Genomic DNA, 17,339 nt, shown 5'->3' on the forward strand with positions numbered 1-17,339 from the left:
AACCTTTCCTGGGAGACAGCGGGACGCTGTGATGCATATCAAGATGATGCTCCAGGCATTTCGACATGAACCAAGGGACACAGTTTGATCATGTCCTGAACTGAATACTTGAGAAATTCAGTTTCTTTACCGATTTGACTTTTCCTGGGTGAGGATTGAATATAATTTAGAGTAAACGTTTAGGTTTCATTTTACATCTAAATATATACTGAAAGTTATATGTCGGTCTTAAGAGTACTTAGAGATTAAGACAGTGTTCTGGGAGCGTACTTTCCTGGTTAGTTTGATTGTTTGATTACTTCTTATTTTGTGGTATTTAGTTTATGCATAACCTCAGGAGACGTCATTTTACACAAGAGAGGCCCCTCGTGAAACGAGAGCTTTCCTCTCCAAAAGGTTTTTGGGGAATTCTGTTTTTGAGTAGAAACCACAGTTCTCTCATTTGTTCTGTTTTAGTTCAAGTTCAAGTTTCAAATTTTGACAAATGTATGTCTTGTGTGGGTGTTTTTGTTTGTTTGTTGTTGTTTTCTTGTTTTGTTTTATCACCCAGGTCTTACAAGGTAAATGCTTTGACTTATACAAGACATGTCATTTCAACAGTATAGTTTAGTAACCCTTAATGTTAATGGGTTACAAAACCCAGTTAAAAAAGGTAAACTCTTTGCTAAAATGAAAAAAGAAGGCCATCATATAATTTTTTGGCAGGAGACCCACCTAACCAAAAAGGGGCATGAAAAACGTAAGTACCCCAGATTTAAAAACATATTTTATTCATCAAAAACAAAGGGACCCAATAGGGGAGTTGCAATTCTGATTTCAAATAAAATCTCTTTCCAGTTCTCTTCACAAATTGCAGATAAGGAAGGACGATATATTTTGGTAAAAGGAATTCTAGACTCTAAAGTAGTGACGCCACTTAATATTTACAGACCTCCTGGACAGGACAAATCATTAATAAGGACCATATTTGATTTAATTGTTACGGAGACATCAGGTGTCCTGATATGTGGTGGAGACTGGAATGTACAATTGCACCCTACCTTGGACTCCTCAAACTTATTAAAAAAGCAGAATCCGGAATCTCTTTATGTGAGAAAGATGCTTAATGAGGTTGGGCTGATTGAGAGAGAACTTCATCCTTCTTCAAAGGCATATACATTTTTCTCCCACCCGCATGGTGTCTACTCAAGAATTGACTGTTTTTTTTATGTGCAAATCAGAAAGACCGAGGATAATAGAATATAACATTGGACCCAGAGACGTTTCTGATCATTCGGCAGTACACCTAAAGATACATTTGGATATTAAGCCTAGAAACGTTGTATGGAGACTGAACACTAGCCTTTTGAATGACCAAAAATGTGAAGAATTTATTAAGAAAGTTAATGAATTTTTGGAGGTTAATGACAATGGTGAAGTGTCACCGAGTACCTTGTGGGATACCGCGAAAGCAGTGCTCAGAGGAAAACTAATAATGTGGTCAGCGAGGAAGAAGAGGGAAGAAGAGAGGCAACAGACTATCATGTCAAATAAGTTGAAAGAATTGGAACAAGCACATATATTTCCAAAATGGAAAGACTTGGAACTTGCTCAATTGGATATACCTCTACAGTCTTTACTGGGTGATATAAGTCTACAGAAAAAACATGTGTAATTTGCATGAGTGCACCAAAGTAGCCTTAAATACATGGACTAAACAAAGTAAAAAATTCAATTTAGAAAGGAAAATGCGAATTCTAAGGTGGGTAGGATATGATACCGATTTTACACCAGCACATTTGGATGGGGTGTTTACAGAATGGACTTGGAAGGGTATTACAGCATACTGTAAAATCTCTTTTATGGATACTTACAATTGAGACACCATTTTAATAAAAATATTAAAGTTGCAAGGGATTATTCTGAGGAGGGGGGGCTCATTGATATGTTTGTCGACACATATAAAGGTAAAATACATAAAAAGCTGATCTCGAAACTGTACTCATGTTTACAAACATACAGGACCCACTCCACCCAGTATGTTAAGAACAGATGGGAGAAAGAAGCAGATATTACACTTACGTATGAAGATTGGTTGAATATTTGTAAAATAAACATAACTACCTCTAGCTTCCCTCTTTGGAGGGAATTTTCCTGGAAGGACAGTATGAGATTTTTCATTACACCTAAGTATATGATACACTTAATGTGCCTTCCAGTAGAACATTATTTATTTTTGATTGATGTTTAACATTAGTTATCCTGACTGAGTCAAGCCTGCACAGCCAGGAGTGACCATCAGGACACCGACGGTTGACTTATCAGTGTAACTAGCAGGCTGAAAGAACATAGAAGCTAGGCATTACAGTATTAACACTTCATAACAAGTCAGCATGGTCTTAGGCATTGGCAAGCAGTATCTATGATTTCTTACCAACAGACCACAGAACCATTTTCCAAGTTAACTTTAAAAGAGCTCAAGCCCAGACAATGTGGTCATTAATTTCTTGTCTGACATCCATGAAGATCACTGGCATTTCAAGCTGGTTTCAGCCTCATCCCCTCTGTAGAACATTTTTGGACTTTCTGAATCTGTTAACTTAATTAGCTTATCCGCTCCTCAAACACTCAGCCTTTCCAGGGTGCTCTTCTTTCACTAAATCATATTACTAACTTGTTGCAAATTAATCAAATTAGCTGTTACATGTTCCTCCAGACATTTTTATTTGTTTGTTTTAGCATTTAAAAAAAAAAAAAAAAAGAAGAAGCAAAATTCATTCCCCTGTCTTATCATTTGACATGTTGCCTCATACGATTTTCAGATAAACCTGCTTAAATACTGTGCAAGTCAATAGCTCCCCAACTTTTTGGTGAACAGTGTTTTGATGTCTGTTTTGTACCATCTAATTATCAAAACAATCCCAGTGCTAAACTGTCTGCTGGCTGTTCAGAGTGAGTGTAAAGCTTCTGGTCTCTATTCAGTGCAGATGGAAGCGGGCTGGGCTAAGCAAGAGAAAGCTTAAGGTGTGTGTATGTCTATCTACCCATGTGTCTGAGTGATGTATGTTAGTGTGTGCTGAAAACACTTTCAAACAGTTCATTACCCAAGCAGTTGGAAGGCCATTTGCCAAACAGAGTAAGGGCTGTTAATAAGATTAAAATCTCTCAGTGCCCCACCATCAAGAAAGAACCCCTAGTGAAACACACACATCATAACACTCACGCACGCACACACACACATTTTTTGCCTTCTCCTCTCGTCTGAAACCAGTTAATGAAGCCAGCATTCTTATTTTTTCACACAAAACCAAAGTAAATTCTCATGTTGACTGCCATTATCGTTAAAGATTTTATGGGCTCCATCCTCGACACACACATTTACTTTCACTAATTTCCACCTGCTTCCTCCAGAACTTCCATCTATAAGGGCTATAATCAGCTTTTAGTAGCTTTTGTGTGGCTGTGTGTAAGCATCAACGTCCCTCTGTAGTGTGCTCTATTAAATTTTAATTAACTTCCCCTTCCCCCTCCTCAACAACGAATATTCTTTCAATTTCCGATGTGGAGATGCAGAACAGGGCAGAGAGATGTGTATGTCAATGGCACAGGAGTTGTGGCGGGGGTGGGGGTGTATAGAACAAAAAGACAAAAGAGAAGGAAAAGTGAGAAAAAGAAAGGATTTGGCGCAATTCGTTTCCCCTAATTTCTAGCATGCACAATATTAAGGCCATTACAGACTGCCTCTGTCAGCACATTTGGAACAACACATTAGTTAGAAGGGGGATGATGATGATGAGGAGGAGGAGGAGGAGGAATAATGGGAGAGTCTGTGGATCAACCTTTGAATAAGCTGGAATCCAAAGCTTGTTGCTGCAGTAACAAATACCTCTGACAGCAACAACGGGGCTTCTTGACTTTCTTATCCTCTTTATTGTCCTCAACAGTACTTTCACACTTAAACAGATAATGCATTTTTTACTTTGTTTTGGCATTCAGGTATGGATCAGCAACTTTCTGCTCCCACTGATCCAACTGTTTAATATGCCATTAGCACCACACATGTGTTAAAGATCAGTTTTTTCCCCAACACATAAAAATAATAGTGACTCAAGATCAAAGCAGCAGATCTGTGACATCAGTCATTATTTTTGTGCTTCTTCAGCTATCTTTCCCATTTCTTACGAGATGTTGGTTTAGTTCTGCAGTTTTCTAGACAAAAAAAAGAATTCTTCAGGTGGTATACACTGGTGGATCCCAAACTTTTTGAAACCTCAGGAACCCGTCACAGTGATTTTGTTTTTCCTTGGTAAACTTTCAAGATGAGGCATTCAGGTGTAGGACAGCACCCTTCCCTTCTACAGGAAAAGCTGTAAGTCAAGTCGGTTTTACTTCTTTTATGTTGTTCTTTTGTAAATCTTCCCCTCACTGCTCTGACAGCAGTAATTTCTGACTGCAGTGCTTCTGGCAGACTTGTGAGCCGGAAACCATGTCATGTAAGTATCACAGCTGGCAACCATGAAGTGTCTTGCCCAGTCTTAGCAACACTAGAACTATACAGTATCTAAGCTTGCCAAGCCAAAGGGTGAAAGAAAATGGATCCTAACAAAAACAACCTGTGAATGCTAGCACTGATGCGTGTCATTTTCGCATATAAATACTGTTTTCAAAAGTGAGATGGCTTAGTGTGGATTTAATCTTAATACACTCTTCTGCCTCTTTCAGGCTCCCTCCCTTCCTGCGGTCTCCCTCCCTCCAGAGCAGTGCATTTGTCTTTCCTCTGGTAATGAGGAAAGGTCTGCAGAGACTTGAGACTGAAGCTTCATCAGCAAAGGCCGGTCTCATCATGCTGCACCGTGCACAACAAACACATACAAATAAGAGCATGCACACAGACGCACTCTCACTGGCTTCATCAGCAAAGACGAGTGTCATCATGCTGTGAGGTGCACATATATAAACACACGCACAGGCTTCATCAGCAAAGACCAGTCTCATCAAACAGCGTCTTGCACATGCTCGTAGAAAATGGGAGAAGAAGGGTGGGGCTGGGGGAAGAGGAAAGGAAAGAGAAATACAGTCCAGCAGAGGCAGTGCAGGTGATTGGACGATAGTATATTGAAGGGAAAAAAAAATACTGGGAGAACAGGAAGAGAGAGCTAAAGAAAGAGACGCAAGGTGACAGGGGAAGAAAAGAAGACAGAAGCGACAGTGTGCCGAAACCAGGCCTAAGTACAAACAGTTTTATCTGTTGACACCCACTACCTCCTGACATGGCCGTCAACTGTACTTATTACCACATTCTTTGTAGATACACCAGCCTGTCACCCTGACACAAACACACCAGGGTTTAGAAACACACACAAAACCAACAACAGTTTATTCACCAGCACACCGGTTCTAAGAGGTGCACAGTAATCGTGGTGGTACACTGCAGGAGAGGACATAGCTTCTTGTACAATACACCCTCGCACTCTAGTAATTTCCAGTAGCAGACAGGTGGGTGCGATGGTCTGAACTCGGGGGCATCTCTGCACCGAGTCTGTCATACTGGTGTTTAGCCTTGCTATGGGCTCAGAGGCTTGCAAGTTTGCTAGGGATGTTATGACAGAGCTGCCTACATGGGTCAGCGGGCAAGAGATGTTTACTTTTGCTCTGTAATAGCAGTATATTGAGACAGAATAGTAGTTTTGTCCTGAATCAATCTCTGTGTTAATTTGAATGAAGTCACAGGAGTTTTCTAATGATCCTATAATAGAGAAGCTTCAAGTCCTAAACTACTGTATATGACACTGAATTGATGGTCTGTCTGATCTGAAAGAGCTGAAGCCAAAACAATTCATTTCTAGTTGATTAGCTAAATGACTAATCAGCAATTTTAAAGCAAGATAGAAGAAAATTAAAGCAGGTTACAACATTAAACCTTTAATTATATTAAACTTTAAAGGTTCTTCCAAAAAAAAGCAGAGAGTAATGCCTATGTATGTTTCGTTGTCTGATTTTTAGCGCAACATGAACAGCAGAACAAGCAAATACCATGTTTCTGTCAAAATTATTCAGAAAAAAGGTTTAAATTCTTCTTCTTTGGTTCCAACACATGCTTTGGATATTTTTCTTTTCAATATTTTGCTGAAAGAAACATAGAAATTGTTTTTCACTGACAGCAAGAGAAATGCTAAAATACTTTTTTTTTTTTGATTGGTTTCATTTCCTCTCCTAAGAAATACAGATATAAATACAATTTAAATCAGTTCCTCGTTAGGTAGGTAACAAAAATAAGGGGCTAATATTACCTTTAAGACAGATCAAATAAAACAAATAAAACAAAAACCTACCAAACAAACCACATGTCATTCTTCCTGCTGTTAGTGGAGGACAGAGTGCTGCTGATCCCATCAGTGTGTACAATTTAATAATGAAACTGCATTTTAGCTTTGTAAACATGATTTAAATGTGATTCACAAGAAGAGGATTTGAGGTTTCTTGTTCCTGATAGTAAAATGATCATTTTCCACTGCTGTGTTGAAATCAAAAGGTTAAACAACTTAGCAACCATTATTTACTTTGATATTAAATCCCAGTGAAAGGCTAATTATATTAGATCTCTATTTAAGGTTTGTAAAAATGTTGCCAGGCAAAGAACAAAAATGTCTTCGTAGGCTGGAATGGATTGTTGCCAAGCAACACTTAAGTGTTTTTGAAAGTTTTCTAGTTGTACAACTATTGTAGCTTCTGGTCTTTTCAAAATAAAATATGCAGCAACAGCTCCACATATTTATCTAATTTCTGTCCTTGTCAAGAGACCACAGTATAAAGACAGAAAGAGAGAAAGACAGGTAGACACACAGGACAATGAGAGGTGATCAGTGCACTGGCAGGGTTGACCATACAGTGAATACACCCACACCCATACACACCTACACACACGCACATACACAGATGTGACATTGCAGTGACACACAGGTCTGCAGCATGTTCCCCAGAACTGTTTCCTGAGCAGATGGTCTGTGTGTGTCCACTTCTGTGCCGGTGTTTCGATATGTGTATGTGCGTGTGTGTTTGACCTTGACAGTCAAGTTGATATTGCTGCCAAATTCTGACTGAGAGACAAGAGGCCACTATAGGACCATACAAATACACATGGTCACACAAACACATACATACACACGCACACGTTTGACTTTTTTCACCCTGTGCAACATGAGCGATCGACATACTGTGGGCTTTCTCACTTTTTTTTATACTGTATACAAACATGGACTGAACCACAAGGTGGCACTGTTCCCCCATCCTTTTGCACAGTGAAAGAGAGAGAGCAAAAAGGCAAGTGTGCATTCTTGTGTGAGTGCATGCATGCGTGTGTGTGTGTGTGTGTGTGTGTGTGTGTGTGTGTGTGTTCACGCCTTCTGCAGTGCTGCTCTACCGGCCTCACCTTACTTTTTAACTGACATTGGTGCCTGTTATGGCGCATTAGTCCAGGCATAACTGGTTCCTATATATAAGTACACACGTAGATAAAATAATCAAAGATCACACATGCATTAACAAGCATTCACACACCTAAGAACCCCCCCCCCCCCCCAAAAAAAATAAATAAAAAAATTACATGGAAATAAGGAGAAGCATCTGCAGTTTCTCTGAAAAGCAGGCTTCCTGCTGAGATTACTTCCTTTTTAAGTTTTGCTCTTAATTCTCAGGAGGTGGTAATAAAATACTGATGAATATTCTAGTTTTACCCCTCTTTATCAAACTGCTTCTTCACTGCTGACTCAGGTCAGACCATGTTAGTTTTCTCAAAACCTTTACAACAAAACTGTTAGACTTTACTAAATGGCATGTGTACATAAATTAATTAAAAACAAAGAAAAAAAAAGATTTTTCAATATAGGCCCCAGCTACTAAACGATTCACTCTGTCAATCACTAAGGTGTCTGTATTCATAAAATGCTTGTAGTACACTAAACGTTTAAATTGACATGTTTTTACCTTATTATTTTAGAGGTGGGTGGAATTTCACTCTTAAGATATTGTCAACTCAAGTAAATGCTGTTGATTTAAAAGAAACTGAAGGCATACAATCAGCAAAAAGTGCAGCTACACATCTGTAACTATGCACAGTTTTGTTATAGGAATATGTATTGCATATTTGTCTTTAAAAAAGGAAGATCTGGGTAGTTGAGAAGCATTAAAACATCAGTTGTGGCTTTCTGTATGCCATATATACATCAAGTTATTTCCTTCCACTCAAGATGGTCACTTCCACTAGGAAGCACAAGTTTACTTAATGCCCAGTCCATGTAAATGAGGTTATTTCAAAAAGCTGATAGGCTTAGGTATCTGTGCATACCCGATACATAACAGATGTGTGTAACCGACTCTGTATGTGTGTGAGTTTGTGTGTGTCTGTATGTGTTTGCAAGACTTGGTGTGTCTTGGAGCCGGAGGCCGGCCAATTCAAAAAGCCATGAATGCGTAAACAATGCGCTCTGCAATTCCCAATCAACACCTCCACACCACCCACGCCTTGTAATCAGACAGAGTGGGAGAAAGAGAGAAAAGACAGAAAAGCCATCACTGGCATGTCTCCATAATCAAAGTTGACAGAGGGGAGAAATAACATACTAATCAATGGTCCTCCACATCCAGTACAGTTCAGGTAATTTCAGTTTACTTATTTGTTTGGTTATTTTTTGTCTTCTTCAGGGGAAACTTGCCACTCTGGCACATTACAAACAATAGAAAAGCCCAAACTGCCAGTGCATAAACACCCAAGCACTCAAACACATAACACAAGAGAAGCTCATTAAACTTATAACATACTGTAAGATGCCCAGATGGCAGACACAGGAAAACACATTTTACTGTACAATGAGAATCAAATGCAGACAAACAGGGTTCCGAAAGTCACCTTAAAAGGAATAGTTGGTGCTGCTAAATGTGCTGAAACTCAAGTTGTTTAAGCATAATCTGTTATTCATTTTATAATACACTCATTTTCTCCTTCTTTCTTTCTTCCCATCTCTCTCTTGTGTTCATCTCCACTGTAAGATATTGTCTAACCATGCTGCCCTCTTCAAGTCAGTTCCATGCCTTTTCGACAACTTCCCTTTACTTAGTTTTTCAATTTTTTTCCCCTCAAGCCATCTTTCTTTCTCCATCTTTTCCATCACCCTTCCTCTCACATACTCTCTGCTGTCAAGGACACAGGCTTCTCAAAGAAGGGGGGGAAAAAATCATATGAATACAATGAATCACTCTTCTCCTTCCACCTTCTTCTCTCTTTCCTACCTCCTCCTCCCTCACTCCCTCCATCTTGTTTGCAAAGATGTCTGAGGTGCTGATTTCCCTTATGCCTGTCAGGGCAGAGCAGCGCTGGGCAACAGCAGTTAAGAGTCACAAAATGTAAATGTATGAATAAGAAAATAAACCGCAACAACAGCGTGGACACAGATACACAGTGTGGTTGACAATCTGTTTGACCATCTGTCAGCCTCACGCACTGACATAGTTGCTTTCTGAACTTGAAAACACTGTGCGAATCTGTGTGCGTCTGTGCAGGTGTGCTGTTAAAGCTGGACCAGTACACCGACTAATTTTAAACAGAACTGGTTATTAAGATGACGCCACTATCCATTTCTGATTTGATGGATTCATAATACAGTTCACTTAATCTTTACCATTTATTTATCTTGCAAATAGTGGTTCTTCAAACTTGAGTAGCCATAGTATAAATTCAATGTGTGTTTAATGTCCTATTATCTTTAGTTGTGTGGCATGATATCTTTTTTTACCACTAAAACAGCAAAACCTATGGGGCAAAAAGCAACTATTGGCAAGAAAATGGCATTACAGTTTACACAAACTCAATATCTGCACAAAATATCCATTTCCTCTTTGTCCTGTTAAAGGCTATCAATCTTTAAAACAGAAATGGAAATTCATACGCTTTTATTGATACTAGACCCATTATCGAGTGTTCTTATTGGCCTGATTCTTTACTGATTTTCTCCATTGACCCGTGATCAGATTTCTTCTTTAAAAAAGCAGACTTACATAGTTTTTCACAACTGTCAATAACACAATATTACCCGAGGCTACACAGAACAGCCCAAGCCTGAAAGCCTGAACAGAAAACTGCCTACAGGTCAGTGCCTTCACCCTGATAAGAGACAGAATTATGAATTCATTGCACTTTCCTCAAACTACAGTATACGATAGAGTAGAAATAAAATGTGCATTGAAAAGCTTTACTGCCAGCAGTAACAATAACTGGACTGTAGCAGGTGGCTGAGGGGAGCACTTGTTTGTAAATGCAGTAGCTGACATTTATTTTTTATCATACCTGTAAATATTAGCTATCTAATTAGCCTGCTGTTCTCTCTGTTACACTTGTATAGAAAACACTCATGAGCTCTGGTAGAACTGGAAAAGATGCTAAAAAGGTGCAAAGGAAGCAGGCAAACGTAACCCTTAATACCGTTTCACTTGTTGTTCAGCTGATTTTCACTTATGTGAAGAAGATTTTGTGTGAGTTATTGTTCTCCCACTGACACAGACAACGTTGCTTTCTCTGCATGCTGGAAGTGGGAAATAAACATCACGGTGTCTAGATTAAGAGGTAGCATGAGCAGCACCCATGCAGCTCTGCTGTTCTGTTTATGCCACACACTATGCGTTATGGTGGGTGGATTTTGATATCTTTGCAAACAAGTGAACCAATTAAAACTGTTTTGCGATGCCCAGCTAGCAGAAATGCATGCTATCAATATAGTGCTGTATTGATAAGCTCAAAAGCAAAGATTCAGATGGATTGGACAACATAAAGCTGGGATCCCTACGGTTGCTAGTTATGTCCAAGGCACTGAGTGGAAGGCTTGTTTCAGCTACTGAACCACAGAAACTGCTCCAGGGAAGCTTTCTTAGCTTAGCTTTCCTCTCCATGCTCAAAATGTGGAAAAGGACTCTAACCTGGCAAAGTCGAGGTCTGCCTCCCTGGACATGGTGATGTTGGTGAGGTTTTGCTGGAGGACAAAAATGTTCCTGCACATTTTCTTGATGCCAGACTCGCTGATCCTCTTGAAGTATTGAGCCCCATTGATCAGAATACAGGAGATCAGATGACCAAGACCTGGTAAGAGATGAGAAAAAAAGAGGCATGAAGGATATGTGATTATATCAGGAAAGATATATTCAATTCTTTTTATTTTTAAGGAAATTTGGGAATAAGAAAGAACATTTTAACAATGTTTTCAGACTCGCAGGTTCTTTGAAAGTTGTTGAAGAGAGCTGTATTTTAAAGGCAGTTACTTAAACGTCACCCTAGGGGGGCTGCTGACCTTCAAAAATATACTGGAACTTGTGTTGCTGCAAGGCGGCCCCCATGGCTTCCTCTATGGCTGAGATGTCCTTGTTCAGTTTGACCACCAGAGGGTCATAGTCCATGCTCTCAACATTAGCCACAATGGCATAATTTCCTTGTTTGGTCAGGGGGATCAGGTAATGGAAACAGTGCACCCTGGATTAAAACAGGGAAAGAAAAGAGAAAATAGAAAATTAAATGCTGTAGATAATTAATAGGTTTTTCTTCTCCAATTTTTTTTACCTTTCGCTGTCTGGAAATTAAAAGTTACATATTCTGCTTTGTCAAGAACATTCTGCCATCCAAATTCTTTGACAACTATGTATTGATATGCCGAAATAAACTATGAACTATGCTGAGTGTCCAACATGAGAACGACAAGGAAAAATGGTGAGTCAGGAAATATGTATGAACTGTATTATTCTCTGTGCTTTGGAGGTTAACATAGTTAGAAGGCACTTTAGCGGGCGGAGAGTGTTCTCATTCCTCAAGCCCCACTAAACCTACTCTAATACTTATAATTTCTACAGAAATCATTCTGTTTATAGATTACTCATAATATATCCACTTGTACAACTACCACTACATCACTGTTGGATACCAGTCACCTGAGCAAAGTGTTGTAGAGCAGATTGTTGAATATGCTGTGCACTTCTGAGGAGTTTTAAACCTTAAATGGAGCTGCTTATATACTTAATGCCATGTCTAATAAATCTACTAAGGTCAATTGTCCTTTCAAACTATTTAATTTGTAGAAAGCACACTTATGTCTATAACACAGTTTTGTGTATTTTTCCTCGCATATTTTATCTTGAGTGTTTTAGAGGCAGTAGTTAAAGGAAGACTGTTGTACCAGAATGGCAAGAAAACCCCCAGCTATAGCAGAATAACTGGGTTGAGGACCTTGCCAAAGAATTTTTGTATTCACCTTTTCCTAGTCAGATTTTTGAGCCGTTTTTTTTTTTTTAATGGATTCATAGCTAAATGCCACAAATAAACTAAAATACCAGAAATGCTCTCAAAGTTTTGATTATTGTTATGTAAAAATGTCATTTTAGAGGGATTATTAAGTGGAAATACCGATAATAAGTAAACCAACCCTTTAATCTCAACCTTATCCAAATATTTCCTGCCCATAGTACAAACATCTAATAATACTTTTAGGATTTTAATAGTTAGAGCAGGTGGATTTTGACCTATCCTTTAACAATACATTCTGTTTTTCAGGTTCCCTAAAGACCTATAAATTAGTATGAGGTCTTTGAGGTCCACAGAAAGCTAATTTCGGTCTAGACTTAAAAAGTCAATAGTTTTATAATTCCATAATCACACTGCCCAGAGCTGAAGGGTATAAAATTATATGGGTGAATTTCTCTTCCTCCCTAAGGCAAAGCCAACAACTACACAGCATTTTCAAAGCCTCCATCCGACCTCCTTCTCTCTCTATTCAATCATTTCTCCCACTTAGCCCACTCTAGCTTTCTTCTTTAACCCCCACTCCTACTTTAACTTCACTCATCTCTCTTCCATCTTTTCATCCACCCCCCCCACCCACCCCTTCTTCTTTCTTGCTCATGGCTTCATTTAGCTGGTACCACTATCAAGGGAAATTTGCTAGATGGGGAGAGTCAATGGAGTGTAGCATATAGCTAGACATCAGCCTCAGGGAGGGTTTTCTACTGGAATCATCAACAATATTGCATAAGCTACACAATGGTCTAGAGGGAAATAGTAGTACATGGATGGATGGAAGAAATGGGGAAGGATGATGGAGGACTATTAGAGGATGTGGGTGTGAGAAAGTATATGGTGTGGTAAATTAACTTAGATATTGACATTCAAAACACACACTGAAGATACATTTCTGAACTCGTGCATTAAGGGCATGCGTGTGATGCCACTGGTTCTTTTAACTCATCTGATTTAATGACACGTGCTCTGAGCAATGTTGTGTGTAGGAACCAAATACACACGGCTTGAAAGTTTGGGGTAACTCATAACTCGCACTTGTATTCGTTGAATGACCTTGTACAGTAAAAAGGAAATATAACCAAGACATTGACAGACATTTTTAGTAAAATAAACATTTTGTCCTTTAAACTTCACCTTCCTCAAAGAAATGCCCATCTGCAGCAGTCATAGCCTTGCAGACCTTTGGCATTTTGCTGAGGCATTCCAGAGAAATTTGACCCTATGTTTCCCAAAGCGTTTCTCACAAGTTGTATTAGTTTGACAGCTGCTTCTTACATACCATATAATCAAGTTGTCAACATCAATCGGGTTGTGTTCCAGTGACTGTGCAGGCCACACCATAACAGAGACAACAGCATTTGACTGTTTCCTCTTTAAGCAGTTTGGACCTGTGCTTTGGTTCAGTGTTCATTTCGCTGACCAGTAATTTTCGTCACCGAACTTTTATTTTTTGCCAAAAACAAGACGATAACTAAATAAAATGTAACTGACAATGACGTGTACTGACAAGTTTGTCAACAAATAAATATTTGATGAAAATTATCCTTGAGAGACGAGAGCCAATCAGGACTGAGTAAGTTCTAAATAATTTAGAAAGGTGGGACGAGTTTGGATGCATGCACATTATGCAATAAGGTTAGATGCGCCTATTTGATCAGCCCTTGAGAAACAATACAACTTAGAAACAAACGAAATCGAAAACTTGCTGTCAAAGTGACTGCTTTGGTCACTGTCCTCCTGTTTGGAAACTAGCACCCCCCACCCCAAGTCTATGTTTGTTCGACAATCAGAATCTTCATCTCCTAGTGGCCAGTCTCACATGGATTTGTCTTTGCAAGTTTGTCTTACATTCGCATCCCAAAGCCGGCATCAAGGAGCCACTTCTTCACTGTTCATGGTAAAACATGTGTCTTCTGGATACAAAGCTGCTTGTTGAGTAAGACCAGTAACTCTTTGTTTTCTCAAACAATACACTCTGATGTACTTTTCTTACTTGCTCAGTTGGTTCTCGCTCTGTCTGTTTTTTAACTGCTCTGTTACGAGAGTAGTATACTTCTTCTAAAATCTGGCAATTTACTACTTTGATCTTATTTTAAATGGGGGAAAAAAGCTTTTGTTTCAAAAACAAAGACATTTAAGTGACCCCAGCCTTTTCAGCGGCAGTATAATTCTGCTTCTTTGTTCAGTGACGCAAATGAATGTTATGAACGTAGTGATTACAGACTTCCTGGGAAGAAGGTGAAGGGGAAGTGCAACACGCACAGTTAGAGTGGCATTATTTGATGTGCTTCAAATAATATTCACATAAAAATATCAGGCAGATAACATGTGCAGGAGGACCTTGATGAGTTGAGGCTCATCATTGCCACATGAATCATTATGGTGGCAGCGTACAGACTTGGAAAACAATGACTGCAATTGTTTTGAATGATGAATGATGATAGCTGAAGCAATAGAATTTCCCAGTGATATTATTTGTTTTCAAAACATTTTGTCTTCCAAAATCTATTTATGCTAAAAACTCATTACCTTAAGGTGAATACATCACAATGCTCGTATAATTCAATTTGACACAACCTGCTTTTAACTCTGCATTTAGAGTCTAATGCTTTCTGTGTATGCATTGTTTATACTTTTATGACTTGCCTAAAAAAAAAGATCAACTATTATGACCAATTTCTTTATATTAAGTAGGTATTGTAAAAATATTTGTATAAATAAAATAATTAAATATGCTGAATTTTGTCATATTACTGCATAAAGGAGAGACATAAGAGTTGGGCAGTTTCTCCTGCATACCTGACCTCCAGGTGCAGCACCAGCAGGCAACGGTCTGCAATATCTTGGAAGCCCCTGGACAGGTCGTTGAGGGTCTGGAGAATCTGCTCCCTGCTGCGTTCACTCTCTCCAACCACCTGGCTGTCTGTTGGGATCATAGAGATGTAGGAAGATGAGAACACACGATAGGCATAGAAAAACTCAATTATTGCAAACAGGAGCAGTTGAAGTGAGTAAAGGGACCATTATAAATGGTTTCTGCATCCTGTGTTACAGCTATTTGAAAGGCGGTGTGCGTACACTCATTTAACAGGTGCTTTTTAAAACATAGGGGATGAGTCAAGTATTCCGTTAATGTGATTTAATGTCAAAATGTAAAATATGTGCAAAAAAAAAATAAATGTGTACATTAACAAAGGCACTTGTCTTGCCTTTGTTACTTCATGCTTATTATATTTTGTGGAGATTACCTAGTTCTTATTGAAAAATAATGAATATATTTCTATAACTTTGAACATCACACATTGAACGTCTGCATGCTGGTCGACACACTGCACAGACAAAGGTTAAAACAGGGTTAATCAGTCAGAGATAAACAGTTTTTGAGGCTTTCAATTGTAAAATATGTTTTATTTTGCTCTTAACTGAGTACTATTGATTCACTATTATTGATTCACCCACTAATAGGGAAAACAACAAGTATGATAACCTGTTTAAAAGAGGATGATGTTAAAATAAGAACAAGAGCAAATGAGTTTACTGCACATATTGTATTGGTACCGCAATATATTGTTTTTATTTCACTTTATTGTACTGTGTTGATATTGTATTTGTATTGTTGTTGCAGTGAATTGTATTGTATTTTTACTGTGCTGCCCGTTCCCAGCACTCAAAACAAAACTGAATAAGTACTGTAAGTGGGTAAATGGGTAACATATATGAGGAGAAATCATGCCATTTTAGCTTATATAGATTAGAAAATAACAACAAACTAATCTGATCAAAAAATGAAGGGACCACTCAATCAACACATATCACAAGTCAGTTAAACTTCAGGGACATCGATCTGTCCAGTTAAGAAGCATGAACCATTGTGAATCCATCTCAGCTGCTTTGGTGCAAATCAAAGTGACAAGAGGTGCACTGGAGAAGCAACAACAAGACAATCCCCAAAAAGGGAATGAATTTGCAGGTGGTGGCCACAGACCATTGCTTTCTTCTTATCCCTCCTGACCAGTTTTTCTCTAATTTCGGTTTTTGTCAGTGCCCTGTCACTGCTGGCAGCATTAGAGAGTAATTACAGCCCAGTCAGGTTGCTCATATAGTTTGTTTATTCCAGTCATGGCCCATCCATACCTAGGTCTACTTTGTCTCCCAGCACAGTCTCAAGAATGTGGGTGAGATAGCAGGAGATGGGCTACATGGGTTACATAAGGACAGGTGGACAGGTCCATATTTGGCATCAACCCCACAGCAGGACTGGTATTTGCTCCTTAGTACAAGAAGCAACAGGAGGAGCACTGCTAGAACCTTACAAAATGACCTCCAGCAGGCTACTTGTGCATTGTACTAAACTAGAGTGTCACTCTTTTTACAAAGTTTTAAGGTTTGGAATCTGCTGAAAAGTCCTTGAAAGCTAGGGAAAGGCCTGCCAGCCCGTGGTGTTTTTCTTAAACTGCCCTTGAGCTCCCAAACATTGTCCTAAGATTGTTATTAATGTGTTGTTTTGTTACTCTGCAGTAATAAGCATGTATTCCATTCCATATTGACATTATCAAGTTCTGTAAATAACGTTAGCTCATATGGTACACACATTCGCAAACTCATTAGTTCAGCTTCACACACTTCCTGAGTCCTTCAGCATGTTCCTGTACTTTCTTCCCATTACTTGTGCTGAGGCAGCAAGAGCATGTGTCACTGCACTGCATTGTAAGCCACACAAAAGACCTGAGTGTGTGTGTGTGTGTGTGTGTGAAAGAGAGAGAACCAGAGAGCATGATGAGTGTATATAAATTCAGCTCAGCATAGATCAATGGCCATAAATTAACAAGGAGAGGAAAAGGAGAGAAATTGGCCCCGTCACTCATATGTAAGTCTATTTGGTCAATGAGGCGAGTGTGTGTGTGTGTGTGTGTGTGTGTGTGTGTGTGTGTGTGTGTGTGTGTGTGTGTGTGTGTGTGTGTGTGTGTCCATGAGAGGGTGTTGGTGTGTGTACAAAGAGTGACTGTTGAGCAGGAGAATGCAGGGGTCCACG

General features: G+C 39.1%; 1 protein-coding gene across 1 annotated transcript in view; it reads right to left on the minus strand.

Annotated features, from left to right (window-relative positions):
* exoc4 (exocyst complex component 4) overlaps window positions 1–17,339 on the minus strand; it is a 139,920-nt gene that overhangs the window by 7,641 nt on the left and 114,940 nt on the right. The window contains exons 17-19 of the mRNA XM_004548257.3: window positions 15,107–15,230; window positions 11,313–11,491; window positions 10,945–11,104 (exon numbers count right to left, since the gene is read on the minus strand). Coding sequence (XP_004548314.1) covers window positions 10,945–11,104; window positions 11,313–11,491; window positions 15,107–15,230 — 463 coding nt within the window. The remainder of the gene's footprint in view (window positions 1–10,944; window positions 11,105–11,312; window positions 11,492–15,106; window positions 15,231–17,339) is intronic.

The sequence above is a fragment of the Maylandia zebra genome, linkage group LG17, assembly GCF_041146795.1.
Source record: "Maylandia zebra isolate NMK-2024a linkage group LG17, Mzebra_GT3a, whole genome shotgun sequence".
Lineage (NCBI taxonomy): Eukaryota > Metazoa > Chordata > Actinopteri > Cichliformes > Cichlidae > Maylandia > Maylandia zebra.